Genomic DNA, 20,360 nt, shown 5'->3' on the forward strand with positions numbered 1-20,360 from the left:
CCATGGGGGACCTTTCAACATGCCCACTGTGGATCTTTTAGGCTGGTATCTCCTCATGAGTGAGATAAGGCTGTACAACTGCTCATCTAGTTCTAGAAAGGTAATGTCACTTCCCTGTGGCGGTGTTTGTATGGAAGTGAGCTGCCGCTGCAAGCAAAGCCTGCATGATAAGTAAGTGATTAACTTAACACATTCAAGTGTTTCAAAAAAACAAAACAAAACAAAAAAACATTGAAATGTTGCCATTGCTATGGCAAACATTTCAGCTATGGCAAAAGCAAACTAACTGAAAACGGTCAACTCCAAGAGGGGCTTAAAATATTTCTTACTTCATGCTAAACTAATCCCTGTTATCTGAAGAGTATGCAGATGCTCAACAGGGAGAAAACAAAAATGATCCCATCATCCCTTTCTTTACATTTTGATAGATCTTGGTAATGACTGTAATTTTAGAGGTACCCTACCGATTCTGTCAGTCAGTCCTTCTGACATTAAGCAAGTGACAGGGTTCTCTGCTGATAAAAGGCCTCTCAGCTGTTGTTCTTGCGATTTGAGTTCCACTTTGCAGTCGGCACATTTCCCGTGAGAGGCCTCTGCCTAATCGTGACTGTCTAACTGAAGTCTACACTTCCAAGAACCCCCCCCCCCCCCAAGCACCTGCCCCAAAATCCCTTCCCATTTACCCCACATTTGGCCCTAGTCCAAAATCCTGCCCCCCTCCCATCCTGTGTTCCTCCTGATTGACATACAGTATGATGCTGGTTAACCTGGGCTGGACCCCTGCCACAGTGCACCAATTAACCCTCACCCAGCTATGCCAAGTGTGACGAAAATGTCACCATGGCAACAGATTGCCACAGACATTTCACTAAGTGCCTGTATTTTACCCTCAAAATCCCAACCCTCCACCCACTCAGGACAAACAAAAAACAAAAAACAAAAAACAAAGAAAAACCACGAGTCAAGCCGATAAACACTTAGTTAAATAAGACGGAGGACAAGGCACAACAGCGCCTGGCTGCAAATGAGCACACAGACACAGGACACATTCATTCATTAGTGTTAATGATTAGCCAATTATTTGTATACTCTGTGGGATGCATTATTACACCATACCCTTTTTCTCATAATTCAACAGCAAAGTCAGCAAAATTCGTTGTCTATTTAGCCATCCTTATCGTTCCCCTACTGTGAAGTCACTACTGTTTATCCATGGGTCTCTGAATCTCCCCTTTTGGTAGTAAGGTGGTAGTAATTGTTAGTGTAGGCTACTATATATCACAGTGACATTCAGGAACACTCTGGCAGTGCGCGTCACTAGGCCTAGAGTAAACAGAGGGCTGACAGAGGGCAGCTGCTGCCCTGGCGTCTCTGGTGAGCCACGGTATTTACCACTCTGATGCTCCAGCCGGGGCTGCCAGAGGACTGCCTGGTCTTTGGGACGTCCCACCCCTCTGGCTGGTCTGGCGACCAGGACAAGGGGGAGCTCACACTGCTATGGGGGCTCCATGCACCCTAAGGTAAGGAGGGGCGAGTGAGAGAGTGAGAGAGAGGGAGGGAGGAAGGGCGACAAAATGCAGCAACTTAAAAACAAAGCCAGCGAAGGAACAAAACATATAAAGACAGATGTTAGAGAGATGCAGTGAGTTTCTAATGTAGCCATTTGCGAATGATTCAAAACACAGCCGTCTAAGGGGAGCTGAGAGAGAGTATAATTCTCATATAGTAAAATATGAAGATAGGTTTCTTATTATGTTAAAGCCAATCCTTAGGCTTTTCCATGCATATGAGTTGAAGAGGCATGTTCATAACTACAGATTATTTGCACAGGCAAGAATAGAGAGCAGAATTGTGTTAGTTGCACTTCACACAGCAGCATTTGCCAGGGCATCACAGCACCATGCAGCAGGAAAGAGGCCCTGCAACCGCTCGCCATGGCAACTGTGTGTCTGTCTGGCATGTTGACAAAACAAGGGGAATTGCGTCAGCACGGCAGCACATGACTGTATCAGACAAAAGCGCGCTGGACTAAAAGGGAGCCACATTCAAATTTCTGGAATACATTTCCCCAGGCCTAGTCTAACAAATTAGTTTGAGCCTTGTAATGTTTATTTAAGCAATAGGATATATCTGGGGAAGAAAAAAAACATTTTGCAAACTAAATTAGTCTACCCTCACCAGCATCATTCATAATATATTATAGCCATGGGTGTGATTCAATTCCCTTTCTTATTTGTCTGAGATAGCCTACATACAGTGTCTATGATAGTCTCTATTATAATTCATGAAGAGTGTTTTAAGGAGACTGGGACACTGGAATGAGGAGATTAAAAGGTTTTTTTGTTCTTTCCTTTTTTCCTTGAGGTCAAAGTGACCCACTACAGTTCATGGAGTAATATGGAGATAACTAGGACTTGATAATGGCCACTGTTATTTATGTATAGTGAAAGTTCATCCTCTACATGACTAGAAGGTATCGTATGTTTGCAATGTGGACGTGAAATGAACAGAGTGATTGATGATATGGGGAATGCCACTGAGATGGGGTATGGTGAGGACTCTTTGTAAAAGGTATTTACGCCAAAGAAATGCAATTCCTATGGGGTAATAATTCATACTTCGACTGAGCTCTACATGAACACTGCGACTAACTAGTCATGTGGAACTCAAACGTGTGCAGAGGGGGAGGGGAGTGGGAGAGTGAGCTTCAATCGCCATGCTGTCTTCCCACTATATTTGTATAGTCTACTGCAAGCTACAACATGACTGAATTAGGGAAGAAGCATATCCTAAACCCTGCAAGCTGCTTCAAACAACCAAATAGCACCAGACAACCTAATCCACCTTCCATGAGCAGGGCCCACAGGACATTAATCCATATTTCACATAAGAGTACAATACATATGATCACCAAATATTAGCCTGCACTCCAGGGATTTATCACTTAGACTGAGACAGTGAATAAGGCAGAACCAGCCATATTGTCCTGAAAACTATCAGCGGTCTTCAGTGACGTGATGCCCAGATCCCTACCTGCTTCACTCGTGGCCTCCCAGGGGAGAACTTCCTCTTGGAGATAGCTGGCTTTCCCATGCCGATCTTAGGGGTGAGTGGTATAAGGGTGGTGGTGGGCACCACGCTGTTGTGGTCGCCCAGGGGAGGCAGGGTGTGGGTCTGGGGAGCTTCTCTGGGAGACGTCCCTCGTGCCAGAGGGGAGGAGTGGGAAGGAGAGACAACTATCTCAGCCAGTCTGTCTAGGGACGCCTTGTGAGGCTTCTCTTCTGAGGATGGACAGAGGAATGAGAGATTAGGCTTGCTCTCTGGGGTAGTGTCCATCTCCTCCAATGTGCCAGATGCTGAAGACTCAACAGCCTCTGTCGGGTGCCTGTGAATATTCCCCTCCTTCCACTCCTTGCTAAGTTCTTTCGGAGCAGTTTCCAGGGTAACAGCCCCAACTTCATCCCTACCCGAAGGCTGGGATGGTGAGACTTCCATTGGTTCGTCCTTGACAGCTTTCGATGCAGTACTTGGTTCTTTGGTGGGTGAGATGATGGCCTTAAAATCCTTTGTGCTGGGTTTGACCATGCCCTTCTCAGAGCAGGCCTCTGCCTTTGCTGGCTTGGTGGGTAATGTAGTATCCTGTGCCTGTTGTGCCTCCATAGAAACTTGGGATGGGAAAGACTCAGACTCCTGGCTGGTAAACCCTGGAGACGCAGGACTCTCTGTAGATGTAAGCTGGGTTACAGGGGTCCTCGCTGCTGGTTTTATTTCTGTAAGAGGAAACAGACAGGTGTATCATAACACATATGGATCTCTTTACTTCATGATCATGAACAGATGATAATAGCTAGTGGTGGGCACCGCTACAATATGATACCAATGGGGAACTTTTTTAACATGTAAATGGATCTTGTAAATACTGCATGAAACATAAAAGAGTACTTGCAACTCAGTAGCTTTGCCTATAATCAAAACAGAACTAGCAATAACATCCACTGCTCATGGAAAGTTCAGAGGGAACAAAGGACCTTGAGCGAGTTTAAAAAAGGACCAAGTTTGCACTTCTTTGCGTGAAACTTAAGTTAACTTGAATGAAAACGTTGTATCATCAGCTTATTGAGTAAGTGGGATGCTGGAGATTGATGTAGCCTCTGATATTGACAAGGAGTTCAGAAATGGGTGAAAGAACAAGTTCTGTATGAAGATGAAGATGGATATCGTGTCTTTGATCTGCATATTCTGAATGGCATTACCTCAGGATTGATTGCTGCTAGTTCTAATCATATGCACCAGTAAACAGCTTTAAAAAAGAAAAATGTATATGTTCCTAGGTAACTGTAGTCCTTTATAAAACAGATGTGCATTTTGATCTCTACCATCTGATTTGACATCAGTCCTCCAGACCTGTGTCACAAAGAATTACATGACAAGCTATATAGCGAGCTAGGCAAAATGAATATCTAGTTCTGATGCGATTAGTCGGTGTCAAGAATCTCAAAGCTGGTTTCACATTAGCTCTTCCCCTCAGCATCTTTTGACACTAGTAATATACATAGCAAACTCCCCAGCCAGCTACTTAGCCCACTGCTGATATACTACCACTGCTAACTGTGTAGTGGTAGTATAACAAACTGGGAACAGCAGACCTCTTTTATGCACCTGGTCCATTACCAGTATCACATAGTGAAAATTCACATGATATCGGTATGGAAACTCCATGTCAGTGGGCTTGCGTAATATATATATTTTCTTTAATTTAAAATTTAGTGGAAACGGAAATGACAATAACCACAATAGCACAATGACACAACAAACAAACAAACTTGTGTAATAATGACTGAAAGCAATGCGCTACTTTCAAACAATGTGAAGACACTAAGGGCGTTTTCACACCTGCGCTTTTAGTCCGGTTAAATCGGACTCTGGTTCGTTTTCCCCCTTGGTGCGATTCGTTTGGGCAGGTGTGAACACAGTAATCGCACTCGCATGCGGACCAAAACAACTGCACCGAGACCCTTTAGAGGAGGTGGTCTAGGTCCGGTCCCAAACGAACTCTGGAGCGGTTCGTTTGTGGTGGCAACGTGATCCGACCTCGATCCGACCCAACTACCAGGTGTACTCAATTTACTCCGCAAGTTTGAGCTAAACGGCTCCTGTAGCCAGGTATAGCAGATATAGCCAGGTATAGCCAGTATAGCATTTTCAAGACGTTTCCTCGAAGTGCATTCGGCATTCTGCTGGTACAGTTTTGCCTGGTATATTGCCCAGATAATTACAACAGTTATGAGCAAATGCCAACTCTGCCGTTGCTCCATGTTGCATAGCAATGTGCACTAGTCCAGAACACAGGACCTTCTTCCTGTATTTACTTTCTTGCTCCCGCCCCAGACACATCTGACCAATAAGCGGAACATTCTCTGGTGGTTTGTAGTGATGCATTTTGGTTCCCTTGGTTCGGTTTCTTTTCACACGGAGAAAAATCCAAGGGGGAAAACACTCCTACTTTACAAACTCATCAACTGATTCGGACCAGAGCAAACAAACTATAGGTGTGAAAATGCCCTAAGCGTTCTATAGCAAAACCTTATCACTGGACATGGAAGAGCAGCATTACATGCTCTGCTAACAGCTATGCTCATGCAAATCAAAAGGAGGTAGCACAATGTTGATCAAGCACTGAATTAATAAACTGAGGACAAACCTGGTTTGAATTCTGTCAGGTTTTTGTTGACAGACGGTTCAATAACCTGCCTCTCGACAATGTCAGCTCCCACTGAGACTTCTGGGGGGAAAAAAAGAAACACTTGATCATCTATATACATATAGATATTTGTACATTAATATAAAGAGACTGTAAGTCTGGGGAAACTGTGAACACTATGAGAGAATGTGGTAAGGTAATAAAGGAAGAAGACTGTGGGGAAATTAGGCCTATTTAGGCCTGGATGCCCTGCAGTCAAACTGGCTGAGAGAAAAGGGACTTTTCTGCTTGCATTAGGCTAATTCCAAACCACCAGATAGCTCAAATCTAATGGCAAAAGAAACATGGTTATGTCATGATTTGGCAAATTTGTGATTGCCTTTTCACTTTTATAAAACCACTGATGGGATTTTTCTAGCCAAATGGTGCAAATAGTCAATAATCTATTATGAACTCATTAATTTATCATATAAACTCTTAAGTTCCAACCATTTCTTAAACCCAACAGTGGAAAAGGAGGTTATATGGTTCAATATTAGCATAGGTTGAAAAACCTGCTCAGCAGTTATTCAATAGATTTAGGTGTAACATTAATTTTACTGTTCCAGTTTGATGAGTTGTTACATAAGCCAAGAAAACCAAATGATTGAGAGCTGTTCCTGGAAACGGGCGGCATTTGAGCAACGAAAGAAGTCACAATGTATAACAAGTAGATGAGCCAAGCCTATAATCATAGGCTACATTTTGGTGTTAATCTACTACCATTTTTTCTACCTTCTCTCTCCATTTGGTGCTGTATCAAAGCCATCCATGCATTTAACTGGTCTGGTATGAATAGCACTAGTCATTCCTGGCTATCAGGCATCCTCACATCGAGCCAATATTCTGCCAGACAGCCTCTGACAGTACAGATAGCCTAGTCTTAACGAGGCACCCACCATTTCAATCCACAAGTTCCCATGTCACCCTGGTCCTGACACACACATGCACCTGCTAAGCATCTCTGCCAGGGAAGGGAGTAACCATGACAACCAACATCCCAGGGTCTGTGAGCTCTGGGCTCATGACTGTGCAGCTTGCAGGTGCACATCCGGTGCTGATGCCAGAAAGTCAATTAGGAGATGGGTCTCAAACCATCTCCAGCCTTCAACTATTGACCAAGCTGAACACACATTCTCATTCACATCAACATCCTACTTCCTATATATTCCACAGTGAATACAGTGATGGTAAAGATAAACACAGGGCTTTGATTAATGCAGCTAAGGCCTAATGTCAGGTCCAATTTGCGCTCCCAGAATGGAGCTAACAGCGTCTGTCAGTTGAGTCATGATAAGCCTGCTGTTAAACCCTGACCGGAGGAGGATCCTGGCAGGTGACAACAGCTCTGGTTAATGACTATAATTACATTACACGAGCAGGCGGTCGGTAGCAGTGTCATGATCTCACATAGCCAAGCCAAAATATTATATCCATGATGAGAAAGGTAGCAGAAAAATATGGACTAATATCTAAATAAATGTCAGCACATAATGAATATGAATTCCCTCTTCTTAGTTTGGACAGGAATACCAAACACACAGCGAAAAATAGCACCTGTCTGTCTGATTCAAGAAGCTTCAACTCAAAATCCCAATCAATACTTAAGTGGGGCAGAGAGCATCATGATTCATGTATTGGCAATATGGGTAAGCTCAGCCCAATTGTATTCTGAGGTGCTTGACATAAACCTCTTAAAGCCCCCCTTAAATCAACACACAGATCACGGGTGGTAGACCAAAACTCAACAGTTCTTTACAACCACAGCGGAGGAGGTTGGGCAAATCCATGATAGAGCAGCTCATGACCACAGAAAAAACAAAACACTACCTAAAAAACAAAAATGAGTCCCAACACATCCACTTATCATTATAGGCCTCACACCTAAGCTAGCAAAGTGAGAGCAAATGTGAGCATGTGTGCGCAAGCAAGCTGCTGTGAGCAGTGATGAATGAGCCAGCGTAGCTCCGAGGCAGGTCACAGACAGGGGATCTGTTATCATCACCATCATGCTACTCCAATCCATTCTCTCCTGCCTGTGGAGTCTGCTGTCTAGACAGAGAGTGGGCAGGGTAGCTAGCCTCAGCGTCCCGAGCCCACCGTTCGTTTCCCTGATCCTGCGCTCCACTGCTGGCAGACTTCCATAGAGCAGAGTGGAGATGCAGGCCTGAGCTTCATACAAGCCGAGAGCAGGGTCATGTAATTCACACTGTTGACAAAGCATGCATGGCAATGAGGCAAGGAAGCTTTGTCACCAATGTGAAACAACAAATAGGTATTGTGAAGGATGGGGTACACTAGGGGGGATCGTGCTGCTCCCAAATAGCCCAGAGCTGCGCTGTATAGTTTAACTTTGGTATGCTCTACAGAAAAATCTAAAAGATGTTCTCTCAGGTTAAACAGAGGATCGATCCTCTTCACACAGACTGGCAGCAAACACTATCTCCCCAGGAGACAGGAGGGAGAAACAAAGTGCTTTTAATTTTCAAAGCACAGAATTACAAAGACAATGGAATTGCTTTAATCTGCTGCTAGTAGGACACCATCTGCTTATTGGTGAGACCTCAAAGTCCTACCAAAGAATGAGAGAGAGCGCTTCTCTCTGGTCTTAGTCCAAACAACCCTCTCCCCAATCCCTTCATCTGCCACAACAGGGACTTTCAAAACTTCATCACCGCTGTCACTACTGCTCAACCTCAGGTTGTGCAGCAGCCATGCAGATGCAGGTATGAGTGACAGAGAGAGAATCCTCAGCTACAGAGTTTCTCTTCCAATGTCAATCACAAGGCCTGGTGTGTGTGTGATTTTGGATGATGGAAAAAGGTGACGCCCCTTGACTTGTCTATGATGTTGTAATAATTAGAGGTAATAAGCCAGTTGAAAAACAAATTGCTCATGTTCCAACGAATCCACTTGTCAATACTCAACAGGACACTTGGGCATGCAGGGAAATAAAGACTTCAGGAAAAAAAAAACAGCTATCACAGCTAGCAGTTATCTTCCTGTGTACAATCTAACCCTCTTGGAACAAAGACTCACCAGGCTTCTGGGCTGACGTGGCCAGTCTCTCCTCCTGGACGGCGGCCTGGACAGGCTCTGGATCTGAGTGCAATGGAACAGCGAGTAATTCCGGTTCGGGGTCATTGTGCATTTCAGGAGGCAGCTGAGTGCCAGGTTCTAGGTCCGTGTGCTTTTGAGCCAGCTGTAGGCCAGTCTCAGAGTCCGTGTGCATTGAGGCTGGCTGCGGGCTGAGGTCTGGGCCGGTGTCCATATCCTCTGCCTGCAAGGCCTGCTCTGCAGCAGGAGACCTGCAGTTGGAACAAACATAGTCCTCCCTGGGGTGGATGTCTGCTTGGCCTGAGTTCTGACGCTCGCACTCCAGGTGTAGCCATCTGAAAGGAGGCAAAAAAGGATTCAAGGGATTTTAATGCAATCCCAAAATGTGACTTATTTATTACAATGGTTTCCCTAGTGTTTCCCCAGTGTTAACAGAGAACATCAATTTGCCACAGGAATTCAATACAGTGGCAAGGAAAAACGAGACTTCCCCCAAAGGAAAAAAATGGGGAGTTGCCTTTTTAGGTAGGCTTGTAATAACAGTGGTTAGTTGCTAGGGTTCCACATAAAAGAAAGCAATAAATAAATACATAACTAAATAAATAAATCCACGTGCTGATTCTTGCCACCCTGATAAACAGATGTTCATTACCTCTTGCAGCTGTGGCAGGAGAGCAAGTCTTTGTGGTGCTCAGGGTCCAGGATGCAGGCACACAGAGGACAGCACAGAGTAGGGTCCTGATTTTGGACACAGTTCTCACACAGCAGGCTGGTGTGGTGCCACTGCCCACCGGTTCGCGTTCCACACTGGAGGCATACTCTGCAGTTCTGCGGAGGAAGGGAGGCCTTGTTAGTGCCATGAAATTCAAAGTGACTGAGATCCACACAGTATTTCACCACCAATGCAGTATGGATACAGTGATTCTGCTATACAGATTTAGCAGTACAGCCATAAATAAATAAACCACTGCTACATAGCTGCCTAGCAGTTAGCCGACGAGACAAAGAGACAGAGCAGCTCAACAACACAGAAAGTAATAAAAAACACATCAGGGTTCCAGTGCGACCGTTTTTGGAGTGTGATGAAAATAAATTTATGCTGCCTAGAAAACTGTAAAAGGAACACATATGAGGATCGATGACTTGAGATTCAGTGTAGTGATGGACAATTTCAATTATTTTCCACAGGTCATGGTCCTAAATTTTGTTCCTGAAAATTATACCCAACACTGCCTTTCTCACAGCAATATAGTGACGTAAAAGATTAGCAGAATAGCTAGCCAGTCACCTCACGTTAGCTTGGCTGGTTTTCCTCAAGCACACACTGCCATTTCCTGATGCTCATGTGTGGTAGAGGATATCAGTGTCAAACACCATGTACACTTTCCCTTCGCTAAGGCTACAATCTCTTAAAAATACTGTGCTGATGAAGTGCAGTCCCTCTGACTCCACCCACAGACATTGTAAACAAACACTGAAATGTCTGCAAGAAAGAGGATCCGACAATCCAGCTGGCTAGGGGCACATGATAGAGCACTGAAACTGGAGCAATGACTCATTTTTCATTCATTTCCAAGTCATCAAGATGGCTGCAACAAAACCGCCGTGCGAGTGGGGACAGGGGCTGGGGGGGTGAATCGAAAGCGAGCACCAGGGACGTGTGTAGGCTGCGTTCCTGCTGTGCTGAGTCAGATAGAGAAGCTATGTGTTAAGACCTTCCACCACCTGGTGCCTCTGCTGCTGCGGTCTCCTCTGACCGCTGCAGCTGATTGGGTGTTGGGTTAACCAGCCGCCTGGGTGACAAGCATACCACTTGCGCAGCTGGGGGAAGAGGGGCGGGGCAGCAGTGGAGCGACGCATGTGATTAACATACGAGCACACACATACCCGCGCACAAACTCGGGGGACACAGTCTTATCTTATAGCACCGAGGTTGAACTGCAGCCTATGACAGATCAGCCAGTGTGAGTCATTTCTTAACCACAGGAAGCGCAGACGCAAACCACCAAAAAAGGTCATATTCTCATGGGTGGTAGACATTTTGCTCTGTGCTACAGCTAAGATGAATGTCTTGACAAACGCTGAAGAATCTGTTGTGCAAAAAGAAAGAAAGACAATAGAGTCTATGGGAAAATTTAGCAGTACAAGTAGGAAAAACTCAGCCAGAATCTTTTTACGTTTTCTTTTCAAACCATACTTAAGGCTGGTGACAAAATATAACATGGGTAATACATACAATAGGCTGGTACCTCAACCATGAAGTCGCAACCCAATATTATATTATATATGTTTGCAAACCAGCCAGAATGCCCCAAATTTATGTTCTGACCTCCGAGTAAACACTTGATTTGATCTTGCATTGTATGAGCCAACCAGCAGCATGTGACGCCTTTCCTACCTTACATCTCCATCCGTTGGTGGGAATAGATTCCATGGCAGGTTGTAGGCAGAAGGTGTGGTAGCCTTTGTCACACATGTCACACACCAACATCTTAGTGTCCTCTCCTGGGTTTCTGCACATAGAGAGAGAAGACATGAGTGCATGGAAGAGTCAAGGATTTTGATATCATACTTCTCTTACTGCATGAGGGCATGTAGTAAGATAAACATTGCCACCAAGTCGCTACATTTTCTGTGCATGGACTGAAGTAGATGGCAGCTTACAGGTGCCTTATCCAGTTGTGACTGCTTCACATATTCAGCAACATCTGAGTAGCGTCTGGTCAGGTGAGCGCGCAAGTTTGTGGCGTCACGGGAGTACTTCAAAATCTGACAATGTGGCTTTAATCAAGTTCAATTCTCTCCATTTTGTTATGAAATCTGAAATGCACCCAGGCATCTTCTGCACAGCTACAGTACTAATCAAAGCTTAGATATAGTGCCACCAAAGGACTGGAATCGAAGATCAAAGCAAAAAAATTAATTGAATGTGCTTTTGTTTTATTGATAAAATTATTATACAGCAATAAAAGTATTGATGCAAGGATTTGAAAAACTGATTCTGAATATGACAAAATAAAATCGGGATGCATTGGAGAATGTGTTGTTGGTTTTTTTGACCCAGCCCTATAATTTAAATACTACTGTGTAATCTGTATTATCTCCAAAATGCCCACACTACAAAATGAGGACATAACTAATGTTCTGCCTATTGGATCCAATCCCTGGCTGGCCTGCTGTGCATTAACAGGGCGTCATAGCATCACAAGCATTGTGCATTAACGTACAATATAAGACTGGGCACTAAATAATAGAAACAGCTGCTCAGGTGCAACTATGATTACGATGGTCATAATTTATAAGAGACATTTGTTCATCCAGGCAAGACTGAAAATCAGGTTAATATTAGTTGGTAGACAAGGGTCTTCAAGTTAATTATCAGTTATAGCTGTTAAGGCAAATTTTCTCCTTTATCTTTTATTTTTAATCTAGTTGTTTGTGTGTGATTGACTCTTTTTGAGATTATCATGACTAAGAAATACCCACGTGAGTGATAGGAAATAGCCACTTCTGGGACACTTTAATCCAAAACAATTTATAATACCATGGCCGCATTTATTTTTATTACAAGTAGCTCTGAAACACTAACCCTGACAGTGTCTGTGCAATGCTCAGCACACTTAAACACACAGGGCCACCTCAGTCTCACTGTCACCATTTATTAATGATTTGACCTGACTGACTAATCTGTGCTAAACTGTATACCAAATATGCTGTTGAATTATTTTAAGTGACTCAATTCCAGACATTTGATCATTCTAAGCTATTCTATTTTCATTGTGCAAGCTTTTTGCAACAAGTTTTTTTAACTGTTGCTATGCAGATGATGCACAGCTTTATCTGTCAACTGACGCCAAATGATCTCAGCAAGCCATTTGTGCCTAATGTCACAAAAATTTCCTCCAAATTAACTCTAATAAAAAAGAAATTATTGTCACTGGCCCAGACCACAACCAAGAATCGGTAGAGTATTGGTCCAGTACATCCACTATCAAGCCCTCCTCTGAAAATCTAGGGATCATTTTTGACCCATATATGCATTTCCAGCAACAAGTTAACTTCTAATTAGTCTGGCTTCTTCCACGTCCATTTTGTCTTTTAATGATTTAGATCCCACATAAGATCCCACTCCTTATGATGGATGATCCCACATGGGCATATACCATCCTCCCTTCTTTAGCTATCAGTCAAGTATAGAATTGATTTTATAGTTCTTCTGATCACCTACAACACATTGCCTGGTTAGCCTCACACTTGTCACTTAGTTGTTGTGCCTTCATAGCACTGTGGGGTTGCTCAGGTTCTCTGGGCAGGGCCAAGGTCCACGTAAACCCAAAGGTGACTGCTACAGTAACAGTTTTGGGAAATAGTCAGACTGACACCTACTGACACACAATTATAGAACATATATTGTGATAATATATCATGAACTGTGCCATTTATTGTTTCAAACGTGTATTTTTACACACCTATGTTTGAAAATGTATGAAAACTGTAAAATCATTGCAGCTATTAGCTGTTACTAATCCAGATATTTTCAGAGGCACAGTAGTGCATACTTGAGTCTGCTCCTTGTTGAGATCAACAAAACAATAGCTGTTAGCAGTTAGTGGTGCTGTTGGTCTAACTTAGTTGCATTGCGTTATATTGCTGTAATGGTATGTTATTGGGTTTTCAAAGTAAATATGAAATGAAAAGCTCAGTGGATAATGTTCACTTTTGGTAACAAGATGCAATTAAAAAATACAGATGTTATTCTAGGGAAAATGTGCAATGTGAACAATGAGTAAGGCTTTGCTCGTCCTATTTGGCCTTGTAGTTTCAACACGGCTAATGTGTGCTTTCAGGCAAAGATAGGCCAGGTTGCTAACAGTACCCATGTGCTGCTTAAATAAGGTCAGGGGTTAGAAGACCGAGCTTCAGGGTACAACATCCAGTTAGCTCCTCACAAACCACAGGGGTAAACAAACCAGCAAGTCTGCACCATGCCTGGTAGCCATGGAGAAAATTAGCAAGAAGAAAAGTGAAAGAAAAGGTAAGAAAGGACAAAAACTTTCAGTATGGGGGTAGCTTGCGTAGGTGGGCGGCAAGGTGACTCACTTGCACGTCTGGCAGATTTTGCACTCAGGGCACTGCCAACCTGCCCTCCTTAGAGGGGTCACAGCCATATCCAGGCACATCCCATGGTAGTGCTGACCACAACTGGTGCAGAAGAGCTGGTCCAGCAGGTCCCCTGGGCTATCGCACAGCGCACAGTTCACATCATCTACAACTATGGAAAGGAAAATTAAAGAGACAGACTTCAATGAGACAGTTTAGCCAATACAATGACATTAACTCAGATTTTTTGCTTTCCGCTGAAGTTATCATCATTTTTTTTACTGTAGCCTTCAAATATAATGAATTGTATCCAATTAGACTTACATCTGTGGATGGCCGATTCAACGTGTTCTGGACAAAGGAGGGAGAGACTCCTGATCTCCTGAAAAGTCCCAGCTGCCCCCGCACAAGGGTAATGGTAGAGTTGAGCACATCCTTCAGCACAGCACTTAATGGATGCTCCAAGGCGCTTACAGTATGCACAGTCCTACAGAAAGAGAGGGAGAGATTAAAAATGAAATATGGCTTCTATTGAGTCTTTGTCCACAGCTAAAATGAATAACTTTAGTTCAAAAGCCAAAGCAAGGACAAACTCTAAAACATGACCATAGCAAATGCTGCTTATGCAAAGTCAGTGATTGCCTGTATCCTTTAATGTCGCTTTGGAGAAGATTCATCTTAGTTCTCAGTGCAGGATCAAAACCCCTGTTTAAATTCAGCTCCCTTTATTACGACATGTTTTAGCCCCCTGACGATAACACTCCTCCTAGCACCTCGTTCAGGCACTTTCTCTCTCAGTTCTACAAGCGCAAGCTAATAGCCACTCTGGAGATTAAGTGGAAGACTTGCTGATGGTTTACTGGACCAGGGGGGGTGCAAACGCAATCAGGGAGCTGTGAGCTGTGCCACTGCTAACGCTAGGAGCTAAGCTGCCATGAGAGCTCAGCCCTGTTGAGTGGCGTGACCTTTTCCATTTCACAGCTGAGAGATCCACGCTGCCAGGCCGACCTTTACCAGCCAGCCTGATCCATCAGCTTTGCTGTGCCTCACTGAAGCAGACCCTCCCTGCTGCCCCAACACATTAAGACAGTGTTAACACCTATTAGTCCATGGATGTCCTCCCCTGACTCACCTTTGTGCTCCCTGAGTCAATGGCTCTGTCCACATTAAGCAGAGATTGTCCCTCGCCCCTGCAAACACCCTCGGACCACAAGACACAACTCTGATGCGCCCAGCATTGCCCTGTAATTTCAAGACAAAAATAGGTTATGATAGCGAAGGAATTAAATATCAAAAGCAGATTCTGCATTATGTATTAGATACATGCATCAGCATATGCTGCATTTACAGATGGTGCATTCACTGCTAAATCTGAACTCTCTGTGACAAGGTCCATGCTTAGTAAAAAGGGGGAAAAAGGTTTGAATATCCACTGCTCTTACCTGACTCAAAGAGAGACTGGACGTCAAGATCTTGAGGGAGGCCGACATGAGAAAGCTCATCCCAAAATCGACTGGCTGGGTCTGGTTCTTCCCCGTGGCTCTCAGACCTACTTGAACAAAGGAAGAGGAATGGAGAGAAAGCAAGAGGTTAACGTAGGTTTGAAAAAAAAGAGGAGGACTAAAAGATATATCAAGGAAGAGTTAGAAAACATGAGATGGGAAGAAAGTCTGGAGCAAATTGGGAGTGAATCAAGAGTAGAGACGTTAAGGTAGAGGACGGTGTGCAATTTTTACAAAGGCAGAGAGATGAAGACAGAAGGAATGAGCAGGGGGAAAAATGTTAGAGAGCAAAGAAAAAGCTGCGGGGGAGGAGGGAGAGGAGGAGGAGGAGGAGGAAGAGGGCCATCTTATTTGGCATGTGCACAAGAGGCTGGCTGTTCTGTCTCATAAAATCTGCTGAAAAGGAAGTGTTTCTCTGAGTCCCTGGCTTGAACTACTGAGCTGCAGAGCATGCGGAAAATGTGGAGAGGGAGAATTAGCATTTAAAAAGGACCCCAGTTCCAGTAAACAAACCAACGGCCAAAACCAAGAAACTGGTTTCTGGGAGCATGATGGCACACTCATGACATACAGCCTTGACATGGTTACCGTTTAGAGCCTAGGTTTCACTAGCAATATTATGTAATCATCTTCTCCCACCTTACATTTCCATTTTTTTCTCCTTCGTCCATCGTCTCTGCTTCTCTCACAAATCAATATAATCTCTTCCACTCCTTCCCCCCCTACACCCTGTGGTCCTTCCTCTGTCTCTGTGTGGCACAAACGAGGGCTGGTCCCAATGACCAATCACACAGCTCCAACACAACAACGATTGGTTGGCTTGGCATGCTGCCAGACCTGTACTGCTCTCACTGCACATTACGTCACTGGGACCCCAGAGAGACGCTCTATTGGTTCCAAAGAACCGAAACAAATTAGGCAGCTGTCCAAAGGAGTCCAGGGAGGGTCCTTTGTTGGCACAGTGTGCACGCACACACGCACAAACATGTGCACACATGAACACCTACGCACACACACACACACACAGGAGAGGCTCACGTGTACCCTCTGCCCAATGTGGCATCCCTGGGCCTGGGGACCAACACAGACATAAATGCTGCTAAGGCAAAGTGATAATTTAGCCTTCAAGCGTAGAACACAACCGCAACCTGCCAACTGAGGGAAGCCATTTAGCTTGTGAGTAGTGAAAATGCAGGTGTGTGAACGCGCAGGTGCATGGGAGTGTGTGGGGCATTAATTCATCGTACGTAAGTTTCTAAAAGGGTTATAAATTTAGCTTTTGGGAGTTTCCAACTTAGACCAGGGTAATACTTCCTGTGTCATATAGATTTCAGCATCACATTGGTTATTTCCCCAACCAGTATCCAGCCTGTACAGGGAAACAGGCCAACAGAGGGTAGTGACATCAAAGCAAGCCAATGAGTTTGATTTCATGCAGCTCATTAACCGACTACAGGGGCCCATCACAGATGATTTCACTGTCCTGACCAACACTGACGACCAAACCCTTTGTGACAGCGATGTCAGCCAGGCCCACTTACTTCATCTTGCCCCTCTGTCCTGAGGTGGTCTCTCCGGCCGCATTTGGCTGAGTGGTTTTGTCACCGTCATTGCTGTCGCTCATCGAACCTCCTCTGCCCTTCTGGCTATGGAGTGTGTCAAGCTCAGGCGTGGTGCTGAACACTTGCAGATCCCCCTGACCCAGCAGGCTACGGCCACCGCAGTAACAGAAGGCACAGAGACGCTCACTGAAACAAAGAGAGAGGGGGGTGTTTAATTATACATACCTACTGTGACTTGTTACAGTGCCACGCATGTCACCGTGAATTAAGGCCGCCTCCTCATTGCATCGGGATTGTCTGCGCAGCCATACATATATACATAATGCCTGCATTTGTGAGGCAGGCACACAAAACTGTTTGCGCTGTTGTGCAACAATCACTTGTGGAATCCATAACAGTAAACAAGGTAGCGGCCTCAGCACATACGTCAATCAATTTGCACCCATTCCAACCAACCCAATAGGGCTTGCTGTGGAGCAGGCCAGTGAATGAGAGAGAGAGAGAAGCCGAGAAGCTGGAAAGTTGAGAGAAATAAAGCAGGCAGTAAATATTTATCAGGTTTCTAAGGGAGGAGATGGCCCTGTTAATAAGATCCCTGGAGATGCTGCTGGCCTGCCCTCCATCACCACCATCGATAGCACAGTCAGGCCGGAAGATTGATTACAACCTTTAACAGAGTGGCACCTGGGAAGGGAGTGCTGCCGCTACCAGCTGATAGCTCCATTTTGTTGACACAAACAGGCTGCACCATGCATTTGCACAAGGCACGACAGACAGTCTCTTAAAGATGCACAAATACATACCAACGCATGTACATGTACACAAACAGTTTCTACAACATAAGGATCTTCATTTCTCCAACAGCTCTGGTTCAGGAGAAGTTCAGAGCATCTCTAACCTGCTTTTGACTTCTCTACTCGCTGGGACAGATGGTCCTGCTGATTCCTCGGGTGGAGGGCTCTGGGCCAGAGGGGAAGAAGGCTTGTCCTCCTCTGGCCCCTCAGTGGTCACCACTTCCACGGTCTCCACCGGCTGGGTTTGCGTTTCTGCTGGTAACAAAAAATAAATGTATCAGTTCATCAGTTAGTAAGAAATGACTAAGCATAAAATCCCACCAGTGCATTTGTGAGCATCGTAGCCCTTTGAACAACAGCCTATACGCCCTTAGGAGCTCTTCAACTCAGCGTCAGTTGCGATGGGAAAAGCAGCATGAAGCTTCTGACAGATACAAGCTGTCATAGGGCAGGTTGATTGTGTTCCAGGCAGTTTGCTTCAGGTCAAAAACACAGCCTTTGTTAGCGAGATAGATGGTAAAATATGGGGACCATATGCTCAAGCACTGATTATAGTAAACCCACAGGGAACACAGAGGCCCTCGTACACAACAGTAATAACAATGGAGGCAGGGGAAAAAAAACATAACATCTCACATCACATAGAAGCCATCACAGACCAAAATAACTTCTAAAGAAGGGGGTATAATATAAATGGGGCATTATACCTGAAATACAATGGAATTCCATTTTGTCATTTCCATGAAAGCTTTTTGATTTGAATTACTAAAAAAAGCTCAATTCACTATGCTAAGCATATTGTATAAAACAACTCCCAACAGTACTCCTCACTGAGACTTTGGGCCATGCAAATTTTTATTAACATTTCATTGAGCTGTAATTAGGCTAATACCGCAATGATTCAGTGTCATCCAATGGAATTACACAAGGACAAATCCAAGCTCATTACCTCCTATTAATTCTCAAACCAAATACATATGTGCACAACTATTTACAGTGTAGACATATCAGTGAGATGTGGGAAACTGCAAATCACCTTTGATGTTCTCAAATATATTAAAGAAGTTTTTATAGTGGTGTGCATGAAAAAAGTCAGTCATGTCAAGGCAGACAATTGTCAGGGCACAAGGGTTAAACACAAGATTAGCACAGGGCATGTTGAAACCCGTGTGTTGACCTTTCTAAAGCACAGATCCACTGTGCTCGACCTCAGCTGCACACACAGCACTTTAGGAGCAAGACTGTATAGAATGTTTGAGAATTCCATTTTGCCAAAAGCCTGGAGACAGAGAGAGCTGGAACCATTGGGGCTTTGGTGGACAAGGGAGTAGACTGAAAGAAAAAGCCGACTGTGTGACCTGTTCTTTGGAAATAGAAACAACAAATATCTATTGTTAGATTTTTTTTACATGCCTAAAAATTGCCCAGTGTTGCTACAAGGTAAACTTGGCAGAATACCATTCCCCAATATCCCCACCACAGCAACAGGACAGCACTGAGATCTATGGGAATGGGAGGCGTGTCACGTGACGTGATGTACACACATAAAAAAGCACATAAATGGGTCTGGAGAGACTGATGGGATTTTAAAAAGCTTTTAGAGGGCATTAGCCTTGGGCTCTTTCCCACTGCACCTCAATGCCAATCTCGGCGCAGGAGAAGAGGAGAGATGGAAGCAGCGAGAAGGGAGAAAAAAAAATATACACCCCACTGCAGCTTCACAGCTCAAGCTAAACCCTTTCAATTATAGCCCTGAAGTAGAAGCATGGGGTGCCAAGAAAAAGCTCTCATCCATCCCTCTCCAGGAGAGGGGAGTCTCCTCTACCTCTACTGAAATATCCTCTGAAGCACTCTCTGCATGAGGCTGCCTGGATGTGCAAGTTCAAGTTTTATATCACTCCCTCAACAGCACCACCAGGTACATAATGGATCAAAAAGGGAATCGCAGACTCACCTGTGTCCTGAGGGCCTATGGACTCTGTTATCTCGCTCCCATCCATGCTGTCCTCCTCATCCACAACAACCCTCCCTCTGGTGCGACCCCTAGGGGGAGGAAGTGACAGAAACAAATAAAGGAGAGACAGTGAAAGAGAACTAGACAAAAAAACAAAGTGCCTGGCTTTGCCTCAAGAGGGGGGTGGGGGTCATGAATTAGTTAAATATAGTCACAGCTGTCACTGATTTTAATGGAGGCACTCAGGCCGCTGGGCAAGGCGGAAGGGCGGCAGGGTGGAAGGGCTGGTAGTGGGGGGGTGTACAATACAGCCGTGGCAGTAGCGGTGGGCTTGTGTTGGAGTCCAGGGATGGAGCCAGACGAATCTATCTGCTTTGATAAGTCAGATATGAAGACTGAGAATTTAAATACAGAGACAAAGCCTGGGCATTGTGGCACTCAAGTAACCATATCTACAACTACGTGGCTATAACCAATCTACTGTATGCCTTTGTTGGGATGTCTCAGATCAAAATTTACCGTATATCAAAATTGAGATGCATGTTTATCTTCAGTACAACATGGAAACCAATGCCTCATCATTTACAGTCCCCAGTGGGATGACGACTCATTACAACCTAATTGAGGTGCAAGCGCTGAACATGCGCTAGC

The 20,360-nt window shown here is 44.5% G+C and overlaps 1 protein-coding gene across 1 annotated transcript in view; it reads right to left on the minus strand.

The window, feature by feature from the left end:
- The window catches only part of kmt2cb (lysine (K)-specific methyltransferase 2Cb), a 66,143-nt gene that overhangs the window by 35,474 nt on the left and 10,309 nt on the right, over window positions 1-20,360 (minus strand). Inside the window, exons 3-15 of the mRNA XM_071534018.1 lie at window positions 19,710-19,798; window positions 17,860-18,010; window positions 16,941-17,147; window positions 15,340-15,446; window positions 15,030-15,139; window positions 14,222-14,384; window positions 13,898-14,069; window positions 11,196-11,310; window positions 9,450-9,625; window positions 8,780-9,132; window positions 5,702-5,782; window positions 3,034-3,770; window positions 1,393-1,515 (exon numbers count right to left, since the gene is read on the minus strand). Coding sequence (XP_071390119.1) covers window positions 1,393-1,515; window positions 3,034-3,770; window positions 5,702-5,782; window positions 8,780-9,132; window positions 9,450-9,625; window positions 11,196-11,310; window positions 13,898-14,069; window positions 14,222-14,384; window positions 15,030-15,139; window positions 15,340-15,446; window positions 16,941-17,147; window positions 17,860-18,010; window positions 19,710-19,798 — 2,584 coding nt within the window. The remainder of the gene's footprint in view (window positions 1-1,392; window positions 1,516-3,033; window positions 3,771-5,701; window positions 5,783-8,779; window positions 9,133-9,449; window positions 9,626-11,195; window positions 11,311-13,897; window positions 14,070-14,221; window positions 14,385-15,029; window positions 15,140-15,339; window positions 15,447-16,940; window positions 17,148-17,859; window positions 18,011-19,709; window positions 19,799-20,360) is intronic.

This window comes from Centroberyx affinis, unplaced genomic scaffold, assembly GCF_046629955.1.
Source record: "Centroberyx affinis isolate AG114_WGS23_722 - 3 ecotype Tasmania unplaced genomic scaffold, CSIRO-AGI_Caff_v1 ptg002475l_1, whole genome shotgun sequence".
In the NCBI taxonomy this organism is placed as follows: domain Eukaryota; kingdom Metazoa; phylum Chordata; class Actinopteri; order Beryciformes; family Berycidae; genus Centroberyx; species Centroberyx affinis.